Below are 20,182 nucleotides of genomic sequence, written 5' to 3'. Positions count from 1 at the left end.
CAGGCTTGTGAGCCTAATACACAAATCAATTGGCGAGCCTATTAAATGAGCTCGCATACAATCGAGTCAGTTCAAAAGCTGGTTTGCAAGTTTAATAAACGAGTTAGTTTTCAAATTCAATAAATGATTGTCCTCGTAAATTTATTTCATCTGTCTCATAAATAAGGCAGTTTGCAAGCCTTATCAAGTCGAATTATTTTATGTTTATGCTTGATTTGTTTAGAAATCGAAATTGAATTGAATGAAATTTTATCACGGTGAACATCAAATAATTTGCAAATATTTTCTGGTGTCAATTTGAGCTTTTACTGTATTGAAATTTATACCTTCGTACTTGGCGTTTATTTGATGTGTCCAATCTCAAGGACCCAAAAGAATAAAAAACAAAAACAAAAGTCAAAATCAACTTTAAAATTTAGTTTATACTAATAATTATTAAAGTTTCATTTATATCAATGAATCTTAATCATTTCTGCTAGTCAAGATCATAGTTCTATCCATTTCTTTTAGTAATAAAAAAATATATAGCTTTACCTTTTTTTTGTAATTTCCACAAAGCTATATAATTTCCGTATTTATTACAAAATCTACAGAAGGTAGAACAGATTTTTAATCTTTTTTTTTTATTTACAAAATCTAAAATAAGTAAAAATCAAAGCCTAGATTTCTATGACACGCAAAGAGTCCATTTTCAGCATTCTTTTTAAGTTTTATGATTTATTTTTCTCAGAAATCCTTACTGCCTATCAGCCATTTAATAGTGTCATCTTCTGTATTGACCATGGTTTTTTTCATGTTACCCATGGACTAATAAAGATTCTCCATGGTTTGTCTTTTTCTTTTATGATGGCACTTTCTTGGTGTTTGGTTTTGTTTTGAGTCTACCTCTCCCTCTCTTTTTTTTTGTCCTTCTTCCATGAAAACCCATTTCAGTAAAAGCTTCAAATTTTGCTTATGAAGAAGGTTACTTGTGTTTTATTGTGGATTGCAGACAATACATTTGTGCTTAGAAATTTCTGACTTTTTGTGGGTGTTTCATAAAAAGTTCGATTCTTTTTTAATTTTGTTACTGTTATCATTATCATCAGATTGACTTGTTGGTTTCTCAAAGTAGAATAGAAATTGCAGAGAAAGAAAGCTTTCTATCAAAGCTAGATATTAGTATACGTGGAAGCTACTGGTATATTAAGGTTCTCCTTTTCATTTTTTATGGTGGACAAGCAAAGAAAAGGAAAATGCGAAGAGATTTGCTTTGTTGGGAAATGGAAAGTGGTGAAGAAGAGTATTTACTGTTTATATTGAAAAGTTTTGATTTTTAAAATTAAGAAAAACAAGGAGGATACAGTGAGGTGAAGTATGCCAACAGTTTGGTTCTCTCTGAAGAAGTCCCTACACTGCAAATCAGAGCAATCAGATGTTCATGACCCAAAATCAAGAAAGCAATTAAGCACAATCTTGACAAGAAAAGCAGGCAGGTCAGGTTGTTCGAGGTCTATAGCAAATCTAAAGGATGTAATCCATGGAAGCAAACGACATACAGAGAAACCACCAAGTTGTAGCCCAAGATCTATAGGGAGTAGTGAGTTTCTTAACCCAATAACCCATGAAGTTATTTTGAGTAACTCAAGATGTGAGCTTAAAATCACTGGTTTTGGTGGGTTCCAAGAAGGGATTGGTAATGGTGCTAATAATAGTAGCAATGGTAGTGGTGGTTCAACTTTTGTGGGTACTTTAAGGCCGGGTACTCCTGGGCCTGGAGGGCACCCAACCATGCACTATTTCAATCCTTCGTTTAGAAACTCAACATCTACTCCTCCAAGAAAATCCCCACATCTTTTATCAGAAAGGGAAGGTTCAGGATTTGGAGGGTCTGTTATTTTTGGTGCTGGAGGCGGCGGCGGGCATTCAAGCACTAGGGTTTCTCTTGAAACAGATTCTAATGGGTCTTCTACAATCACTTGCCATAAATGTGGAGATCAGTTTACCAAATTTGACGCTGCAGAAAGCCACCATTTATCTAAACATGCTGGTACGGGGTTTTCTTCAATTTTAGTCATTATACAAATTATAACGATTTTATCTTTTGGGATTGTTTATATTTTTGTCCAAAGAAATCTCCTTTTGTTCTCTTAGCCTCACTGTATCAACCCACATACATTCTTCTGACCAAAGATTTGAGTCAGCCTTTTACCCTTTTCACTTTTGGAAAAGGGATCACTCAGTAGTCTTTAGATACAGGTGAAGCTTTTTATTTTATTTTATTTTTTAAAAAATTAGATATTTTTCTGACTTTATGCCTATGAACTGAGTTTCATGCTGCATCAGTTTGCTTTTAATTAGAAAACAGAGACTTTGTTTATTAAAGTTTGCTTATTTATTTTTCTATTTAACAGGGTAGTGATCACTAGCCATTTCTGTTTGAGTGCAAAGGTTTTACTGATTAAGAGAAGAACACTTGAGATCATTAATCATTCTTATCTATTTTTCTTGATTTGATTGTGGGATTGTTTTGTTGTTCTGATCTTATAATTTGGTGTTAAATCTCTTACTGTCAATTTGTTCAAGTGATTTGCTGCGTTTCTGAGATTTTTACAGCAGCTTTATCCGTTAACAACTTGGTTGATTTCTCCTTTGACAGTTACTGAACTTGTGGAAGGTGACTCATCAAGAAAGATTGTTGAAATAATATGCCGGACAAGCTGGTTAAAGAGTGAAAATCATTGTGGTAGGATTGAGAGAGTACTGAAAGTTCATAATATGCAAAAAACTCTAGCTCGGTTTGAAGAATACAGAGAAATGGTGAAAATTAAGGCCAGCAAACTCCCCAAGAAACATCCTCGGTGTATTGCTGATGGAAATGAACTTTTACGGTTCTATGGCACCACTATAGCTTGCTCTCTTGGTGTAAATGGGTCCTCAAGTTTATGTGTATCAGAGAAATGCTCTGTTTGTCGAATTATTCGAAATGGATTTTCCGCTAAAAAGGAACTTAAAGGTGGTATTGGTGTATTCACAACTTCCACTAGTGGCAGAGCTTTTGAATCTATTGAAATATTTGAAGAAGATCAATCTATTAGGAAAGCTTTGATATTATGCAGAGTAATAGCAGGAAGAGTTCATAGGCCCTTGGAGAATATACAAGAAATATCTGGCCAAACTGGGTTTGATTCATTAGCAGGGAAAGTTGGTCTCTACTCAAATATTGAGGAGCTTTATCTTCTAAATCCTAGGGCTCTCCTTCCTTGCTTTGTGGTAATCTGCAAACCCTGAAGGAAAGTTTAAAAAAAAAAAAAAATTAATGTCAATTGTCAAATCTCTTTTTCTAAATATTTTGATAAGAGGATTCTTCTCAATCTCCTATTTGGAAGAATTTTGATTCTTCTTTTTCTTATAATCTTCCTGTCACATGTTAGTATATCAGAATTTTTTCCTTTGCTTCTGTAAGTTCTTCTCTAAAGCCCGTTTCTGATGGAAACACTTTTTTTAACAATGCTAATGTTTTCTTTTCCATTTTTGAAGTCATAAAGAGTTCTTCTCAGCTTGTACCTATGCACATAGAGACAATTTTATGATTTAATGACAGATTTAAGTAGAACAAGTGGCCCATCATACAGGTCAAAACAAATTGAGAGCATGTCTAATAATTGATTAACAATTTAAGTTCACAATGCAATTTCTGTTTTAACTATAACACGACTTTTTACAAAAGCTAGGGCTTCAAGACACAGTGCATAGCAATCCAAGCTGAGTAATGAGCTGTCAATTCAATTTGAAATGAACATGGTGCAGAACTTTAAAAAGCATCAAGGACTCTACACACGCGAAGACAAAGTAACAGAATAAAAAAATTTGCTTCTTGCATAGATTCCATTTATTGTTAAAAACATACAGGTATTATGGACCCATCTTTGTTCATCTTAATTTTAAGAATTCAAATTGTTCTATATCAGCAAGAACCATTTGTTTATGACTTGCTATGCATACTTACAAGTTACAAGAATTATAAATATTTATGTCCACAAACTTTTATATCTATTTTATTTAAGTTGCAAAGTGCACATGTGGTCCTTGTTGGAGGGTACGCTTCAAACAAGGATTAATTTAAAACAGAGGACAAAAATTTAGAAGAGTTAGATGTTATATGCTCACTGTAAGACAGATTAATTTTGTCTTTTCTTTTCACATCCCTACTTGAATTTATTCATGCTTAAAATCTTTGTTCTGGTTCTTGTTTTTCTTCACAGTAGCTTCTTGCAGATCTTATTGGTGAAGGAGCAGCTAATTTTTAAAGATAAGGTTAGGTCCTCTTCTCTCTTTCTTTCTCTTTCTTTCTCTTCCTCTCTCTCTCTTTTGAATTTCAAAATGGTAAATTTATTATTCACTATCTTTAGCAGGGACTTGCTGCAAAATCTGTGAGGCCTTTAATGCTGGCACATGCACCTCATAAATATAGACAAACACTTGCTCAATTTCCCTGGATTTTTTACTATTCCAGGAAAATTTCAAATTCTAGTGTTAAATGGTAAAAACTTATCTAAATTGATAGCATGGCTTTATTTTATACACTAAATAATAAAATTAAAGATTCTTATTGAAAAGATAATATTTTTTATTATACATTTGAAAAAAAAAAATTAAAACACTTTTTGAAAAATTTTTAATTTCATTTATTTGGTCCATAAGTGAGATTATAGATTCGGTCTAGATAAATATTTTCTATATTAAATAGTTGTACGATGTAAGTTTTTAGAGCATATGAACACAAATGAAGATATTTAGTGCAGTTGGTATGGGCCCCATGATTCAGACTCCTCATTTGGCTGGTGGGATCCACCAAACGAGACCAACACCTAGTTTGCCATGTCATTTTTCTTGGAAACATTATATGTAAACATGCCTTTACGTTAATGTTCTCTGGGAAGACAATTAACATTAACAATATAGTTATAGTATAAACAACAGAAAATATGAAAAAATGAGAGTGGAACAGGGAATAGAAACATTGTCGTTTTGCTCCATCTTACAAAATCATCCCCCTCCCCTTCCCCATTCTATCCTGCTCTCATCTTCTGCTTCTAGGTATAAGGTGGCCATGTTACTAGCATGTGTAGTCTTTGTTGATACGAAACAAATGTCCTTTTTGAACAAGAATAAGATAAACTAGGCCAAAAAATTAGATTGCTGTCTTATGAGCTCTCCAATACCATTGTTATCCAGTGAGTGACTTTAAAACACTTAATACAGGCTAGGGATATTGCTCAATTGTGGTCCTGTTATGGAGTACCATAAAATATTACAGGTCATGTCCAAACAGCAAGATAATGAAATAGCAATCTGCAATTAGTTGAGAAAGTAGCTTTTACATTAAAGCTGCTTAACTTTTTTTTTCTTTTTCCTTTTTTTTCTTTAATTATAAAGATGGGTATTACTTTTTAAACCTATTCTCCGGTATTATGAGACAAATACTCGATCATTGTTCTACTGAATTCTAGACCTACGACAAAGCTGCATAACTTTATACCTTCGGCTTATTTTATGATTTCCTCTAATTTTTGAAAGAATCCTTGCTACATCTACTTAATCTAATTATTGGTCAACTGCAATTAACTGGTCAATGTACATAATTCTATGATCCCACTTCACAATCAATGTTGTATTCTATTTTTGGGCAATTATTTATCTTTCTGAAGGTAGTTAGACCCCATATATGGTTCTGCATTTGGTATATGGTGACTGGTAACTTTTGTCTTATTTCTATTCAATTCATGATCATGTCTAGCTATGTTTACAATGAATGATTATTCGAAAGTGCGTTGATTCAAATTGCAGAGTTAAGGCAGATGCAATTGCCGGTCACAATTCATGAATTGGTGCTTGATAGCATTTATAACAGCAATGAATTTGGTCAACTGAGACTAGGCGAGGCGGTTCTGTATTTATTCCTTTTTGACGACTATAAGGCCTGCGTGTTGACATGGGTATTTGACTTCTTATTTTCTAAGCCCGTTTTGGTCCAGAAAACTTGGGAGAGAGATCGGAACCTAGTCCACCCTTGGGGCTAGTCATGTTCCAATTGAGGATTGGTGTTTCTAGGCAGGTTTCGGTCCAAGCTTATATGGGGCTTGGTACTGGTCTGAACTTTTTCAGGTCTAGTTTCAGACTCATTTAGACCTGTGGCCGCACTAGTTTCCGCATTCTTTTATCAACAGAATTCATGTCTCGCCATTTAAAACAGTAATGAATTCAAGAACTCAAAGTCTAGGATTTTGAAAAAATTAAGGCATGGAAAAGAATGCTCTACAGTTTTGTTCATTCTAAATATGCCCTTTCATTTATTTCTATCTTACTACTCTGCTTGCATGTAGAACAGGTAGCACTATTCTATTCTCCTTTCCTCTTAAACATGTGCAAGAGCGTAGCGTATTAGCATTAGATTTGTTATATCTAACAATGTTTCATCATTTACATAGCTGACCTCAAGCTTATAAAACTATCCTGACATGGTTTTAGCCATAGCAGAAGTTAGTCTACTGGAGATGGTTAAAGGGTTCCCAACAGCATCAACAACCTTCACTTTCTGAAACGTGGTAGAAAGCCGAAATCCACGCCACAGGCGATAGTTTCACGAATAATATCTTTAATGCCATGCTTGTAATGGAACCCCAAGTCTCTTAATTTCTTTGAAGAAATTTCAGAAGGTATTGAATCTTCTTTTCCCCTTGCAAACCTGAAGGTATAAAGAAAAATTAGTGTTTAAGTAGCAATTATTAATTTATCTTTGAATACTGTGAAGAAAACTTACCTCTGGATGTTTAAGCAAGGATACTCTTCTGCAAGATGATTGACTAATTCAGTCATTGGACAACTTTGAGAACAACATATGTATCTACCTTCTGCTTTTGTTTGCTCCATCAGAAATATATGTGCATTACAAATATCTTCAATGTGGACTAAAGCAATTGAACCCATTCTAGCATTCACTGCTGATAATATTGAGAAAAACTTTGGGTCACCTGTAGAAGTAGCAGATTTATCAGTTACTGCGTACTGTATTTTTGTATGTGCATTTTCTACATGCAAAATTTATCAGTTACAACGTACATAAGTTTCATAGAATTAGTAAAGTCTTTGGTTTATAACTTCTTTCAATGTTTTAAACTCTGGTGAAGAAGGTGAAGAGCGAGCAAAAGAGAAGTTAGTTGTGACATGTAGAATTGCGAGGACAGAAGTTGAAATTTTCTAGTAACCTGTTATTGGAGATAAGAGGACTTGAATACTTGCTGGAATACTTGAAGTCAGGAATGCACCACCAACTGTAGTTGTAATTACTGAAACAAGATCTATACCATTCTGCTTTGCATATTTGAATGCTACTTCTTCCGTGACAAGCTTGGAAAGGACATAAACCTATGAAACACATGAAGATAATTCTCAATATCATTCTGTTAAATTAAATTTTATTGACAATGTTATTAAACAAAGAATTAGAAATTTTTACCCATCCACTTGCTTTTGTGTTCCAGACATGACGAATTGGAGTCTGGCAAGTTTCATCAACTACATGTCTCCATTTTCCAGTGCTGTCTTTACCAGTTTGAGTACTAATGGAGGATGTGAAAACAACCCTTTTAACAGATTTTGATTTTGAGCAAGATTTGAGAAGATTTAATGTTCCTTTGACTGCAGGATCAATTACTTTTGACTGGACATAGTTCTCTTCAAGAATAAGAAAAAAAGAATAAGAAAACAACCTTTTCTTGTTAACAGAAAATAAGAAAACAAGAATGATGTCTTTGCAAGCTTTTCTGGTTTGTTGGCATTACCAACGTTGCAATTTTCGAGTGTGCTGAATTCCATTGAAGCTGCAACATGAAATACACCATCACAGCCCTTGATTGCCTCATCAAAGCTACCTTCTTCTGCCAAATCTGCTTTGAACAATCTCAACCGGTCGCCTCCGTTCCACAGCGATAATAGATGCAACGACTTTGCTGAAAATTAATTCAAATGCTATTTAATTCTTTTGTTTGGGATCAAATTATCAAATCATAGAACAAAAAAGAAAGATTTTGAGTCCGGTTCATGGGCTTGATTCGACTCTAGTGTAATTGATTAAATTGCAATTAACGAACCATAAAATTTTGCTCGACTCCAATTAAAATCAAATTCAAGCTTGATTCAAGTTGAAAATATTGAATTCGAGCTTGGGTTATTCATAATTTATAGTTTAAAAAACAGTTCTTAATAAGTGAATAACTTAGCTCATTTACAGTAATTCAAACTAACATTATAATATATTATTTCTTATTAATAGGAAATTTTATAAATGTATAAATATATGTTTGTATCAAAATTTACATTTTCCAACAAATTTATAGTATATACTTAACTAATATTTATTAAACAAACCATAATATTAAATAATAAATTGAAAAAGACAAACAGGTTTCTTTTTTCTTTCTTTCTTTTTTTTTTAATAAATTCTAATAAACCAAAATGTTAATAATCTAAGATGTGTTAGGAAGGGGTGGAGTCATTCTCATTCCGTTGACAATAGTGGAAAAAGATTCAGTCCAACATTTTAAAATAAAAACTCAATGAAACAAAATGTTCAATTTCTTCATATTTTATTATAATAAATGAAAAAAATATTAAACTATATTAGACATGCCTGTAATAAATAAATTAATGATAATTACGATTAATTAGGTTTAATAAATTCTTCCAAACCCATGATTGGTGACATTTTTTTCTTGATTTAACAAGAATCTGATACTGATATTGTAGTTCAAATGCCACAAATTGAATATTTATATACAGAGAGGGAGAGAGACAGAGAGATGAAAGAAAAAGAAAGAAGACAAACCAGGATGACGAACAGTAGCATGAACTCTATAGCCTCTTTCAAGAAGAATCTTCACCAAGAATGAACCTATATATCCATTTGCACCAGTTACGCAGTATGTAACACCATTACCACCTCCATTCATCTTCTTTCTATTCTCCATTTTTCTTTAATTTGCTCTGTTTCCCTCCTCTGTTTCTGTGTATCTCTATCTGATCTGCATGTGATTGCTATATATATATACACGTCATGTGTTGTATTATAGTAAAATTAAACGTATGGTACCTTTTTATGTATGATACAGATGATACATGATGATGGGATTTGTCAAGTTGTGAATTAGCTTTGAAAATTAGGTGCCGTCTAATCTTTACTTTTCCATTATGGTCTGGAGAGATTTTTTTTTTTTTTTTAAATTTGCATCTTTAAATAATTTCTTTCCGGGCACTATTGTTAATTAGAAACGTGAAATCCAGCAGTCTCTTTCCTTTTTCAAGAAAATGTCGATCACAAATTGGAAATAATAGACAGTTGTACTGAGAATATATTATTAAGAGCAACTTGAGCAATTTGCTTGAGATTTTTATAATAAAGAAAGGTTTATTATATGTAGTTGCCATTTGCACCGAGGCTCATGCAATCTAAAATTACTAGATAGAATCAGAACCAAAAAGATATAAGGAAGATATGGAGCTAAAAAGGAAAGATTTGGAGCTTTATCTATTGGATTTAAGCGGATATTGCTCACAAGGCACCTGTAATTTTTATTTTAAATGGTTGAAAAAAAGGGATTTTTTATTTTACAATTTTTATTAATCATAAGTCAAATCAATATTTTACCACCTTTGATAAGTCTCAGGTAAAATATAGAATGACAATTTTAGGGCATAAAAATTTTTACTCTCTCAGCAAAGCGTGCTTCCTGGAAAAGTGAAGTTTTTTGCACTATCGACAGTTAAATTTATGAATCTGGTCATCATTTTAAATGATCATTAGCTGTCCAAGTTGATATAAAGAAAGATCAGAAATTGAATATTCGGTTTGAGTAATGAAGATAAAAAGCTAAGCAGATTTTCAATCAACAAGTTGCATTAGATACAGTACAGAACAACTTGCAGTACAACCAATAGTCTGATTTAACTTTGGTGATAGACTAATGTGGACTGCAGAAGGCGTCACGACAAATACTTTGACCAAAAATGAAAAGCATACATAACTCATCCTAGAGTTATAGAACCGATATGATCAATTAAAAACTCTTGCATTGTATTCTTATGAAGCAGCAGCAGCTACTTCAGTTTTCTTGTTCTTGTCTTCCTTCAGTTTCTTCCAGTTCTCTGAAGTATCGATGATTTCACCAGTTTTTATGAGGTAACGAACTCGTTTCCCATTGTCGAGGATTTTATGACCTACCCGGCTTACTACATCCTGTTCTTTAGAGTAGAGCATTACGTTCGAACTGTGAATAGGCGCTTCGATCTGTAATACCAAATTCAAAAATCCACTCACTCCATAAGACAGGTTATTAGAAATCAAATCTGTATAGGAAGTGTAAAATATGCTGAAGTAGGTAAAGATTGAAGCAATAGTATCTCAACAACTAGGGTTGAATGGGACAACATAACATAAATCTTATTTTAAGTAGCACTTGTAAAAAGTGAAGATTAAATAAGAAATGAAACGCACAATTACACAAAGAAAACATTAAAGAAACTTAATAATAAATTAAATAAGAAGTAATAGATATGCTCCTGCATCAAATACACAAACTGATAAGTTAAACCAATACAGAAGAAACATCCAAATTTCAGTGATGATATACAATTCGAAGCAGCAAACAAACCGAAAAGCAGTTGAAATACAAAATTTTGAATTAGATGTATAGTAGCACGGCCCTTAAGAAATGGATAACAATAAAGTATAAGAACATTCTATAATTAAAATGAACTCTTGTAATTTGACAAGAAACAGGGTGAAAATAACCTTAATAATCTGGCCAGGTTCTCCTTCTTCTTTGCTCTTCACATGCTTTGTCTTCAAATTTATTTCATTGATTACCACAGTGCTATTGTGCCTGAAGATTTTTGTAACTTCTCCAACTTTCCCTTTATCATCTCCAGATATCACTTTAACCGTGTCCCCTACTTTAACATGCATTTTGTGTAAAATTGGAAGACTGTTTGGCTTACATTCTTTCCGCTCCCATCGCTTAATCTGTAAGGGGGAAAAATAGAATATCGGTATATAAAAACCTGATTCATCAAACCTCAAAAGATGTTAAATTGCACTAATCATATCCCACTGAGCAAAATGGTATATGAAATTAAAAAAGAAGAAAAAAAAAAATACTAGAGTGCTCGAGTAAGCTGTCATTCATAAGCCTTCATGTCGTCAACAGCAAGCTCATTTGTAAGAGCCACTAACCGACTTTTACTACCACAGACAAATTATTCAGATGTAGAACAATGCACTGGGGCAGGCAATCGTCTTCCTCAACAAATTTTCAGGCAGAAGTGTATCCCTCTGTGCTAACTCCCGGAACACATTAGCTAATGTGTACACAGGTGAAAATAATAAAATGGACCCTTACGCATGGGAGATTCTTGAAGTCTTTATATAATATAATTTCTAGAAACATGAATTGAACACTATCAGTCATGTATGAGTCCTTTATACTCTCCTCCTTCCTCTTATTGCTTAGCAATTTTTTGTACTTTTTCTTCTCAGAATGCACACCTCAAAAAGTACTCAAATAAACCAAAAAGAAAAATAAAAAGAAAACAAAAGAAGATAGAATTAGTATGAGAAGAATCTGAGATACCAACCCTTGCAACAATAAGACCTGGATTCTCTGGCGACTTGACCTGTTTGTGAAACAAGCAGAAAGATTGTTATCAAATGGCTACAGCAGTTAACAATTAATATCTAATTAAGTTGAACTGCAATAGGTGAGATATAAACTATAATTAATGTTAATGAGAAAATCAACGGCTAGGTTCAACCATCAAAATTACATCAAGATATACTATAATTAATAACTAATCTAGTGAAGCAGTGAAGTAGAGATGTTTGTCAATTGAACAGCTATAAGATGATAAAAACGGATACATGCATCCAGTTTATAGCGGAACTGCTTGCATGGTTTACTACAAAAAAGCACACTTAAGAATCAAAAAATCCCCAAACTCCGCCCCTTCCGCTGAAAAATATACCAGGCCCGTATGCCCAACATCAGAAACAATATTCTTAAAAATTATCAACAGAAAAAGCTAACACTCTATGAGCTCAGTAGTACTTATTATTAAGATTCAAAAGACTTAAAATCACAGCCCCTCAATTTATTATTTTTAGCACAACTATGTTTCACTTGAGAGGAAAAGAAATTCAACAATAGGAAGAAGAGGCCCAAACTACCATACTAACTAAAAAAAGAAGAACAAATCAACTTATTTCAGTATCATTAAGAAAATCCATAAGGAATTTCTTCAATTTGGTCAAACCCACAAGGAAATCACTATCAAAAGTCCATGAAAGACAATGTAGTTGGGTGAAAATGCTATACTTTAAATGATTCTATAAAATTAACCCAATAAAGAAGCAGAAATTCGAGTTCAAGCAAGACCCTTTCTAATACAGCAAACAATTAAGCGAAGTTAGTGAAAAGATATCAAATTTGAGAATTCAGATGTAAATGTGAATAAATAAATGAACAAACAGAGAACTGAGAATCTTAAAACAAATAGGAACAGCAGAGAAATTTGGAGAAGATAACGTACAAGTACAGGGGATACAGAGGGGAAAGAAAGGCGTTGGCCAAAAAAAGAGTTGGAGGAGATAGAAAGCGAGGTCATTGAGCTCTGAAGCGCAGCCATGGCTGCCATTTTTTGCTGCTTCTTCTTCTTCTGAATTTCGACAATAAACGGATAACAAGAAAGTGCTCAACAGAGGATATTGTGAGATATACGACGCCGTTGCTGAGTTGGCTTGGGCCTCTCGAGCGCCCTCATGCGGGCCCAAAAATTTATCTTAGGCACCGCTCTTCTTTCATACTCCCCCTTTTTTTTTTTTTGGAAAGGACGTTAACCCACCATTTAAACAATGCATTAATTATTTTATAATATTAATTAAAAGAATATTCACAATTTCCTCCCTTATTTTTTAAGAAAATTATAAAAAATGTTAACTTTTCTCTTTATTAATTTCACTGATTGTGAATATAAATTTTAATGTTTATTACCATTATCATTTCAAATCATCACACAAATTTAACCACAATTAAAAGAAAAGAAGAAAAAAAACCCAACTAGTTTGGTTCAATTTTAATATTATCTGGCTTGATTTCAGTTTGTATAGAAAAATCAGAACTTTTTTTGGTTCCAATCGGTTTCTATAATATAATATAATATAAAATAGAAAACTTAAAAACAAAAAAATGAAGAAAAAAAAAAAAAGTTAAACCGAACCAAATCGAATCAATTCAATCAATTGATTTTCCCTGCATAAAATTCGATTTATTTGATTTACGCCAATTCAATTCACTTTGAACCAAACCAGCCAAAAGAATTTCCTATAATTTGCTAATGACTATGAAATGTTTCCTTCTCGGTCATGACCAGCAACAAATAAAATAAAGATAAAAATAAAAATAAAAAAAAAGAGAAAAAAAATTCTTCCATTTCCATTTCTGAAAGACCAATATACAAAATCAGAGATATTTGATTTTACCAAAGCAGATAAAACAAAAAGAAAAAACCTAATTATGTTACAAAAATTACAAGAGAACTGAAATTTTGAATCCTTCATGCCTAACTCACTCAGGCAGAAATTAGAGGAACTAGGATGAATCTACTTGCTTCCTTAGTCCTTTTGGACTGGATGTGTATATCACAAAAGCAAATGAAAACTCAGAACCAAAAAACCAAGGATTTTAACAAATTAAAAAAAAAAAAAAAAACAAGCAAACAAACATCTAAACTTCAAAAGTACCAGCACTGTCCAAAGACTCCTCCCTCCGGTGGCATTCTGAGACAGGAGTCTTTATTTCTGATTGGTCCATATCAATGGAAACTTCTTCTGCTGTAGCAGAAAGAGACTGTTTATGATGCCTTCTATTGTGTCTCAGTTTAAGAATCCTTGCAAGTACTTGCACAATGTCTCTCATGGCAGGTCTTTTTCTCGGTACACGGTTTATACATTTATATGCTAGAGCTGCCACTTCATTCAGCTCCTGAACATCAAATTTCCCATCTAGACGCGAATCCATGATTTCCTCCCACCCAACTTTCCCATCACTATTCATTGCAGCCTATTTATTGTCACAAAATATTCAAATTAAAAAACAAAAAAAAAATGCCACTAACATGATTGATGCAATACTGCATTTAGTTTCTATTAGTAACAAATGAAGATGAAAAGGGAGAATGCTTACAAGCTCAACATATTCCATGAGACCCTGTTGAGGATTTCTGCCAGCTATAAGTTCAAAGAGCAACACTCCATAGCTATAGACATCAGATTTCTTTGTAAAGGTCCTTGTTGATATGTACTCAGGATCAAGATATCCAAAAGTTCCCCTAACATTAGCAGCATGTTTGTCTACCATCTCTTCTCTTGAAAGCCCAAAATCAGCTACCTAGGATGGATCAAAAATCAAGAAAGAAAATATAAAAGGTATTCTGCATATTGCTAGATCTTTAAGCAGAGACTGCAAAGATGTAACATTGAACAACAGACATACCCTGGCTCTCATGGAGTGGTCCAACAAAATATTGGATGATTTAATATCACGGTGAATCACAGGAGGAACTGCCTGGAGAAAAACAAATATATTAACCAATGAGCTATAACTAAGTTACATGAATGCCAAGACATGCACAAAGACTCATACATACAATTGTCTAAATAAAAATGTAAGTTTACCCCATCGTGAAGATACTCCAAACCCCTTGCTACATCTAAAGCGATATGAACCCTCAAATCCCAGCTCAATGGTTCATAGTTTTCATCTGCATGAGAAAGAAAGGCATATGATTTTCAGAATATGAATATGCTGTATACAAGTACTGCAAACCTAGACTCTGGTCCTATTTGGCCTTTCAAAGAAAAGAAAAAACAGGTTGTACGAGAATAAACAGCATATGTTAGTTTCACAACACCAGTTACCTAAACCCACAAAGGATTTGTTTTCACTTTTCACCACAAAATGAGATAACTAGAGGATCATAAATGCAAAACGCATAAACCTTGTTCCTGCCGGCCATCCCCTTTGCCAGTATGGCAAAGATTAGGCATTGCCCAATAGTTAGAATTTAGGATTGCTCTGGGTAATCATAATTACCAAATCATGTTAGTGACAAAGGTTAACGAGTGATGCATTTGCAGAGAATCTATTCCTTGAGGCAAATGATCATAAACAATTTGGCATGTGTACTAGATTCCTAACCAACAATTCCAAAAAAATAAATCAATAGTTAGAATTTAGGATTGCTCTGGGTAATCATAATTACCAAATCATGTTAGTGACAAAGGTTAACGAGTGATGCATTTGCAGAGAATCTATTCCTTGAGGCAAATGATCATAAACAATTTGGCATGTGTACTAGATTCCTAACCAACAATTCCAAAAAAATAAATCAATAGTTAGAATTTAGGATTGCTCTGGGTAATCATAATTACCAAATCATGTTAGTGACAAAGGTTAACGAGTGATGCATTTGCAGAGAATCTATTCCTTGAGGCAAATGATCATAAACAATTTGGCATGTGTACTAGATTCCTAACCAACAATTCCAAAAAAATAAATCAATTTTATGTATCATACACGGTATTGATGCTGACTTACTATACAAATGAGAAGCCAAACTGCCTTTACTCATGTAGACATATATAAGCATATGTTGGCCCTTCTCCGCACAATATCCTACCAAATTCACCAGGTTCCTATGATGCAACCTTCCCAATAGCATAACCTGAAAATAGTCCAAAGAAGTTAAAATTTTGAAAGTGACAAGCAATATGGATGTAAGTTAATTAGTTGCATACGTATGAAACACATGAATTGCACTCATAATTTCATGTTGCTTAAGTTTTGTACAGAGGCAGAAACAAGAACAAATTTTCCATAGAATTGAGTAATTTACTAAACATGTCCATAAGTTACCATCCAGCATCTGTATTCCCTAAAGTTACCATCCAGAATTCATTAAACTCCTATCAGTTGTCCAAGACTCATGTAAAATTTACGTTCATAGCAGTGCAGCTATGTTCTATTTCATATTATTTAATATATTCTTGTGTTCTGTTTTTTCTTTAGCTTACAACAAAACTTTCACCAAATTCTTTCTCTCCCTGTATCTATTGCTCATTTCAAAGGAAAAAATTATACATAGTCAAAAAATGAGAAAACCATGGCAGAAAATTCACAAAGTCAGACCTTGAACACATAATTAAGGATACTGATTCAGAAACCAGATCTAGTGTGGCTCAAGAAATGTCTGTGCAAGTTGTCATTAATATATACATAAAAATAAACATTATTGTATGTTATACATCTCTCAGTCATATTTTAAGACTTAACATAAACATATGAATTAATGTTCACAGCACATGCTTTGGGCAAGTAGTAACATGTTTTGGCAATAAACCAATATTTTTCAGAATGCCTAAGCTAATGAGACATTAACTGTTAAACAACGATACCTCGGTGTGAAATTCTTTCTCCCCTTGCTTCGAATCAGTTGCAAGCGCTTTAACAGCAACAGTCTCACCAGTTGACATCTGAGCCTTATAAACAGGACCAAATGCTCCTTGCCCTATTATTGTCGTAAAATTATAGGTTGCTTTTTGCAAATCCCTGCACGAACAGCACCAGAAACAAAATAATAAGCACGAATAAAGGAAAAAGAAACTTGTAGACTATTAATAGTGATTTTAATGATGGTTTCATAAAATGTCCACTATTTATTGCAATTTCAACCAAACTATGGTCATAATAGCATATTAACCAGAAATGAATGCATAATACCACCAGTTATGAACAAAAGAGATAGCATAGCTTACTCATTAAGGTTTCCATGGCAACACAGATAATAGAGAAAAATCATATAACGCATTCAAAATCAACTTGTAAAACATTATCCACAATGATTTAAAGGAGAACGTACTTATAAGAATACTCAGGTATTCCAGACACTGCCACCACATTACTCCGCTTAAATCCTTCAAGCCACAAGGACATTCCATTGAGCCCAGATTTAACTGGTGATTCTGGACCTAGAGTTGAGTCTGACAATATAGTACATGAATCAGCACCATTTGCTCGGATAGGGATGGTAGCTGCCCTTCTTGAACTGCTATTCCCTATTTGGGATCGCTTCCTGTGATACCTAAAACAAAAGAGTGATAAAATAGCCAAAAGCACTCCTATCACCACCCCTATTGAGATCCCTATAATCAATCCAGATGATTCCCCTTTCATTTCCTTGTTGTTTGCTATTCGCTACAGAAGCCTCCAGTCCATTGATTGATCTACAGCAGAAATAAAAGTCAAAAACCATAAACTACGGCAGGCGTACTACAGAACAAAACTTTCTGCAATTGACCTTTCAATTATCAAATTTCAAGAATTAAATATTGCAAGAAAATGCACATACATACATTTATTGGAAAACTGAAAGGTCAAATTTAGAAAAGAAAAATGCTTAAAATATTCATAGCCAAGAGGGGAAGAGAGTCATTTGGACACAAATGTTGAATTGGTAAAGAAACAAAGAAAGCAACAACTCTCTGTTCAAATAGAATAGTCTAGCTGCAACTGATTCATTATGTCTACACTGCGTAAAAATCCACCAAAACTATTCAATTATTGTCCTTAATTAACTTGTTAAACATGGAATTATTTCACTAAGACAGCAAATTAGAAGAAAAAAAAACCCACCAACATTCCTTTAAAGATCAAACTTTTCACTAACAAGGTTGAAAAAAAGAATTGAAAATTTCACTAAGTTAGCAATGGCAACCAAGTAAGAAAGATGAAGCGAGAAACCCAGTAATAATACTAAATTCTAAACATCAATTTATCTCAAATTAGATTTTCTAAATGGGATTTTCATTGTAATAATCAACGCCAGCTGAATCAATGCTAATAAATAAACCCACCAACTTTATCAGTATAGTAGCATTAATTAACCAAAACTACTCACTCAAATCAGAAACCATTAGTAAACTTTTCACCGTCTGATAAATTTTCTTTGAATACATTAACAAATCTATACTTGGAACTTAAAAAATGGTCAACCATTGATCCGTTCGTTTCTAGAGAGAAAGCAAGAAAAGAAAATAAAAAATTTTCTTTTACATAGTTGTTTCTGTTACCAAACAATCTTTAAAAGAACAAATATCAAGAAAAAGATTAACAAATTGAATCCACAGATCAAGAAAAGATGAGAGAACAGAATTAAAAAGCAAAAGATAAGAGCAAAGAAATGCTTTAAAGAAAAAAAACCTTTAACTCATTAAATATAGAAAACGCAAAGACTAACATTTCCGTTTGAAACTCACCAGTAAACGGTTAAGGGCCGAGACAGTTACAACTTACAAGTGATTTCTAAGCAATAACAAGAACAGGAAACTGAATATTTTCAAAGAAAGCAAGAAGAAGAGAAGAGAGGAAACAAAAATGATATTGGGTAAGTTTCAAAATTCAAGAGAATGAGAGAAAAGAATCCAAACGGAGCACCAATAGGATATGCTTCTTCAAGAAAACACTAAAAAGGCGAAAGCTTTGGCCATAGGACATGAACGAGAACTAAAAACAGTTCTAGTTTTTGTTTTTAATTAACATTTTTTAATTTTTAAATTCCGTGAGTCGCCGTTTGTGTTCTGCAGTAATAAAACGCGTCTCGGGTGTAAGGAATTAGGAGAGAGAATTATGATTTGACGAATATATCCTCAGACAACTTATTTATGTTGTATTGAGGGGTTGGGATTGGCTGTGGTGTGGGACCAGATTTGGCTTGGGGAACAGGACACTTGAGGCATCTAGGGTTTAGCAATTATTATGGAGCACCAAAATTCCAAAACAAAAAAGGAAAAAGAAAGTTTAAGTGCTGCTATATGTCCACACCAATGAAGAGTAGTTAAATTATTTTCTGGCATGGAATTTTCTCATTTTTATTTGCATTTTTCCTGGCATGAAATAAGTTTCACCAGAAACCCCCTTTTTTTTCTTTTTCGAAGCACGTTCGGCCCGATTACATCCGACTTAAGTACTGCATAACCTATATAGGATATAACTCTCTCAGTATGACAATTTTCATATTCAATACTCGAATTCAAGACTTTTTGTTAAACAAAAATGAGTCTCAACCACTCTATTCCAACCAATATTAGTAAAAAATTTTCTTATTTATTATTTGATAAGAGTTAAATAAAAATAGCCTACCGGATTATATTTTAAAAATTTTAGACGAAACGGAAGAATTGAAATTAATGTCTAGCCATCAATGAGAAGTGACTCAAGTAGTAAGAAACCGCTTGTGTAAAATTAGAAGTTGGATTTATAAAATGAAATAAAAAGAGAAAATGATAAATTGGTGTTTGAGTTATATATAGTCAGATTAACATATAAGGACCTATATTTTCAAAAATTGACTATAAAGTCTATGAATTAATACTTTAGTTCTTCCATCCAAAATAGAGGGACCAAAGTGTTAAAGAAAATCATAAGAGAATGATCAAAGTATTGATGATAATTATGAAGTTAAGGACTTTATTATTAGTTTGATTATATTTTAGAGACAAATTTCTTTGTAAATTGCCAGTTAAAAGCAATATTTTAGACAAAAGCATCGACGTGTTAATATAACCACAAGTTAATGATCTTATAGTTAGTTTTTGAAAATATAAGTCTTTATATATTAATTTTACTATAATTCAAGGATCAATATATTATTTTCCTAAGAAAAAACTTATGGAACGAGGCAACTAGCTTAATGTATCAGAATATTCCAAACTTTTATAATTTTACTCTATTGACTATTATTTACATTAGAACCAATTCGAGAAGTATGTAACTTCAAATATTACTCAGTAATATTGAATTGTCCTATTTTAAAATGAGATTTAAAAAAAAAATTATATTGGTAATATTTGAATTCTCATATTTTGCTTATAGATAAGATAAGCTCGTCTTAAAATAAAATAGAAGCTGATATGCACGGTTGCTATCTCTATTGCTGAATGCATAAGAGTTGGTGAGACTATTGGTTGCTTATATAGCAGTGTAGAGTACCAGAAGAGGAAAGGCTGGCTTAGCAAGTGCAGTGGTAGTTGGGTGTT

The 20,182-nt window shown here is 33.0% G+C and overlaps 4 protein-coding genes across 4 annotated transcripts; 1 reads left to right on the top strand and 3 right to left on the bottom strand.

Annotated features, from left to right (window-relative positions):
- The first annotated feature begins 703 nt into the window (after window positions 1-703).
- LOC149495029 (zinc finger protein-like protein) lies at window positions 704-3,490 on the top strand. Its single transcript, XM_089724100.1, has 2 exons — window positions 704-2,029; window positions 2,639-3,490. Exons 1-2 carry the CDS (start codon window positions 1,357-1,359, stop codon window positions 3,268-3,270), a joined length of 1,305 nt encoding a protein of 434 aa, XP_089580226.1. The 5' UTR covers window positions 704-1,356; the 3' UTR covers window positions 3,271-3,490.
- Window positions 3,491-6,404: 2,914 nt separating this feature from the next.
- LOC149495028 (NAD(P)-binding Rossmann-fold superfamily protein) lies at window positions 6,405-9,116 on the bottom strand. The gene is made up of 6 exons (XM_089724101.1): window positions 8,867-9,116; window positions 7,824-7,991; window positions 7,499-7,716; window positions 7,248-7,407; window positions 6,803-7,013; window positions 6,405-6,727 (listed from the first exon to the last, which is right to left on the bottom strand). Exons 1-6 carry the CDS (start codon window positions 9,006-9,008, stop codon window positions 6,571-6,573), a joined length of 1,056 nt encoding a protein of 351 aa, XP_089580227.1. The 5' UTR covers window positions 9,009-9,116; the 3' UTR covers window positions 6,405-6,570.
- An 800-nt stretch (window positions 9,117-9,916) lies between these two features.
- RPL24 (Translation protein SH3-like family protein) lies at window positions 9,917-12,780 on the bottom strand. The gene is made up of 4 exons (XM_089723580.1): window positions 12,622-12,780; window positions 11,671-11,709; window positions 10,829-11,059; window positions 9,917-10,324 (listed from the first exon to the last, which is right to left on the bottom strand). The coding sequence occupies exons 1-4, from the start codon at window positions 12,724-12,726 to the stop codon at window positions 10,118-10,120; spliced, it is 582 nt and encodes a 193-aa protein (XP_089579706.1). The 5' UTR covers window positions 12,727-12,780; the 3' UTR covers window positions 9,917-10,117.
- A 723-nt stretch (window positions 12,781-13,503) lies between these two features.
- On the bottom strand, window positions 13,504-18,692 carry CRLK1 (Protein kinase superfamily protein). The gene is made up of 8 exons (XM_089724328.1): window positions 18,404-18,692; window positions 17,008-17,371; window positions 16,544-16,697; window positions 15,687-15,813; window positions 14,765-14,850; window positions 14,583-14,654; window positions 14,274-14,477; window positions 13,504-14,150 (listed from the first exon to the last, which is right to left on the bottom strand). The coding sequence occupies exons 2-8, from the start codon at window positions 17,319-17,321 to the stop codon at window positions 13,815-13,817; spliced, it is 1,293 nt and encodes a 430-aa protein (XP_089580454.1). The 5' UTR covers window positions 17,322-17,371; window positions 18,404-18,692; the 3' UTR covers window positions 13,504-13,814.
- Window positions 18,693-20,182: the final 1,490 nt, after the last annotated feature.

This window comes from Jatropha curcas, chromosome 7, assembly GCF_041381405.1.
Source record: "Jatropha curcas cultivar XTBG-Jc1 chromosome 7, XTBG_Jcur_1.0, whole genome shotgun sequence".
NCBI lineage: Eukaryota > Viridiplantae > Streptophyta > Magnoliopsida > Malpighiales > Euphorbiaceae > Jatropha > Jatropha curcas.
This window is presented reverse-complemented; position numbering and strand designations above follow the sequence as displayed.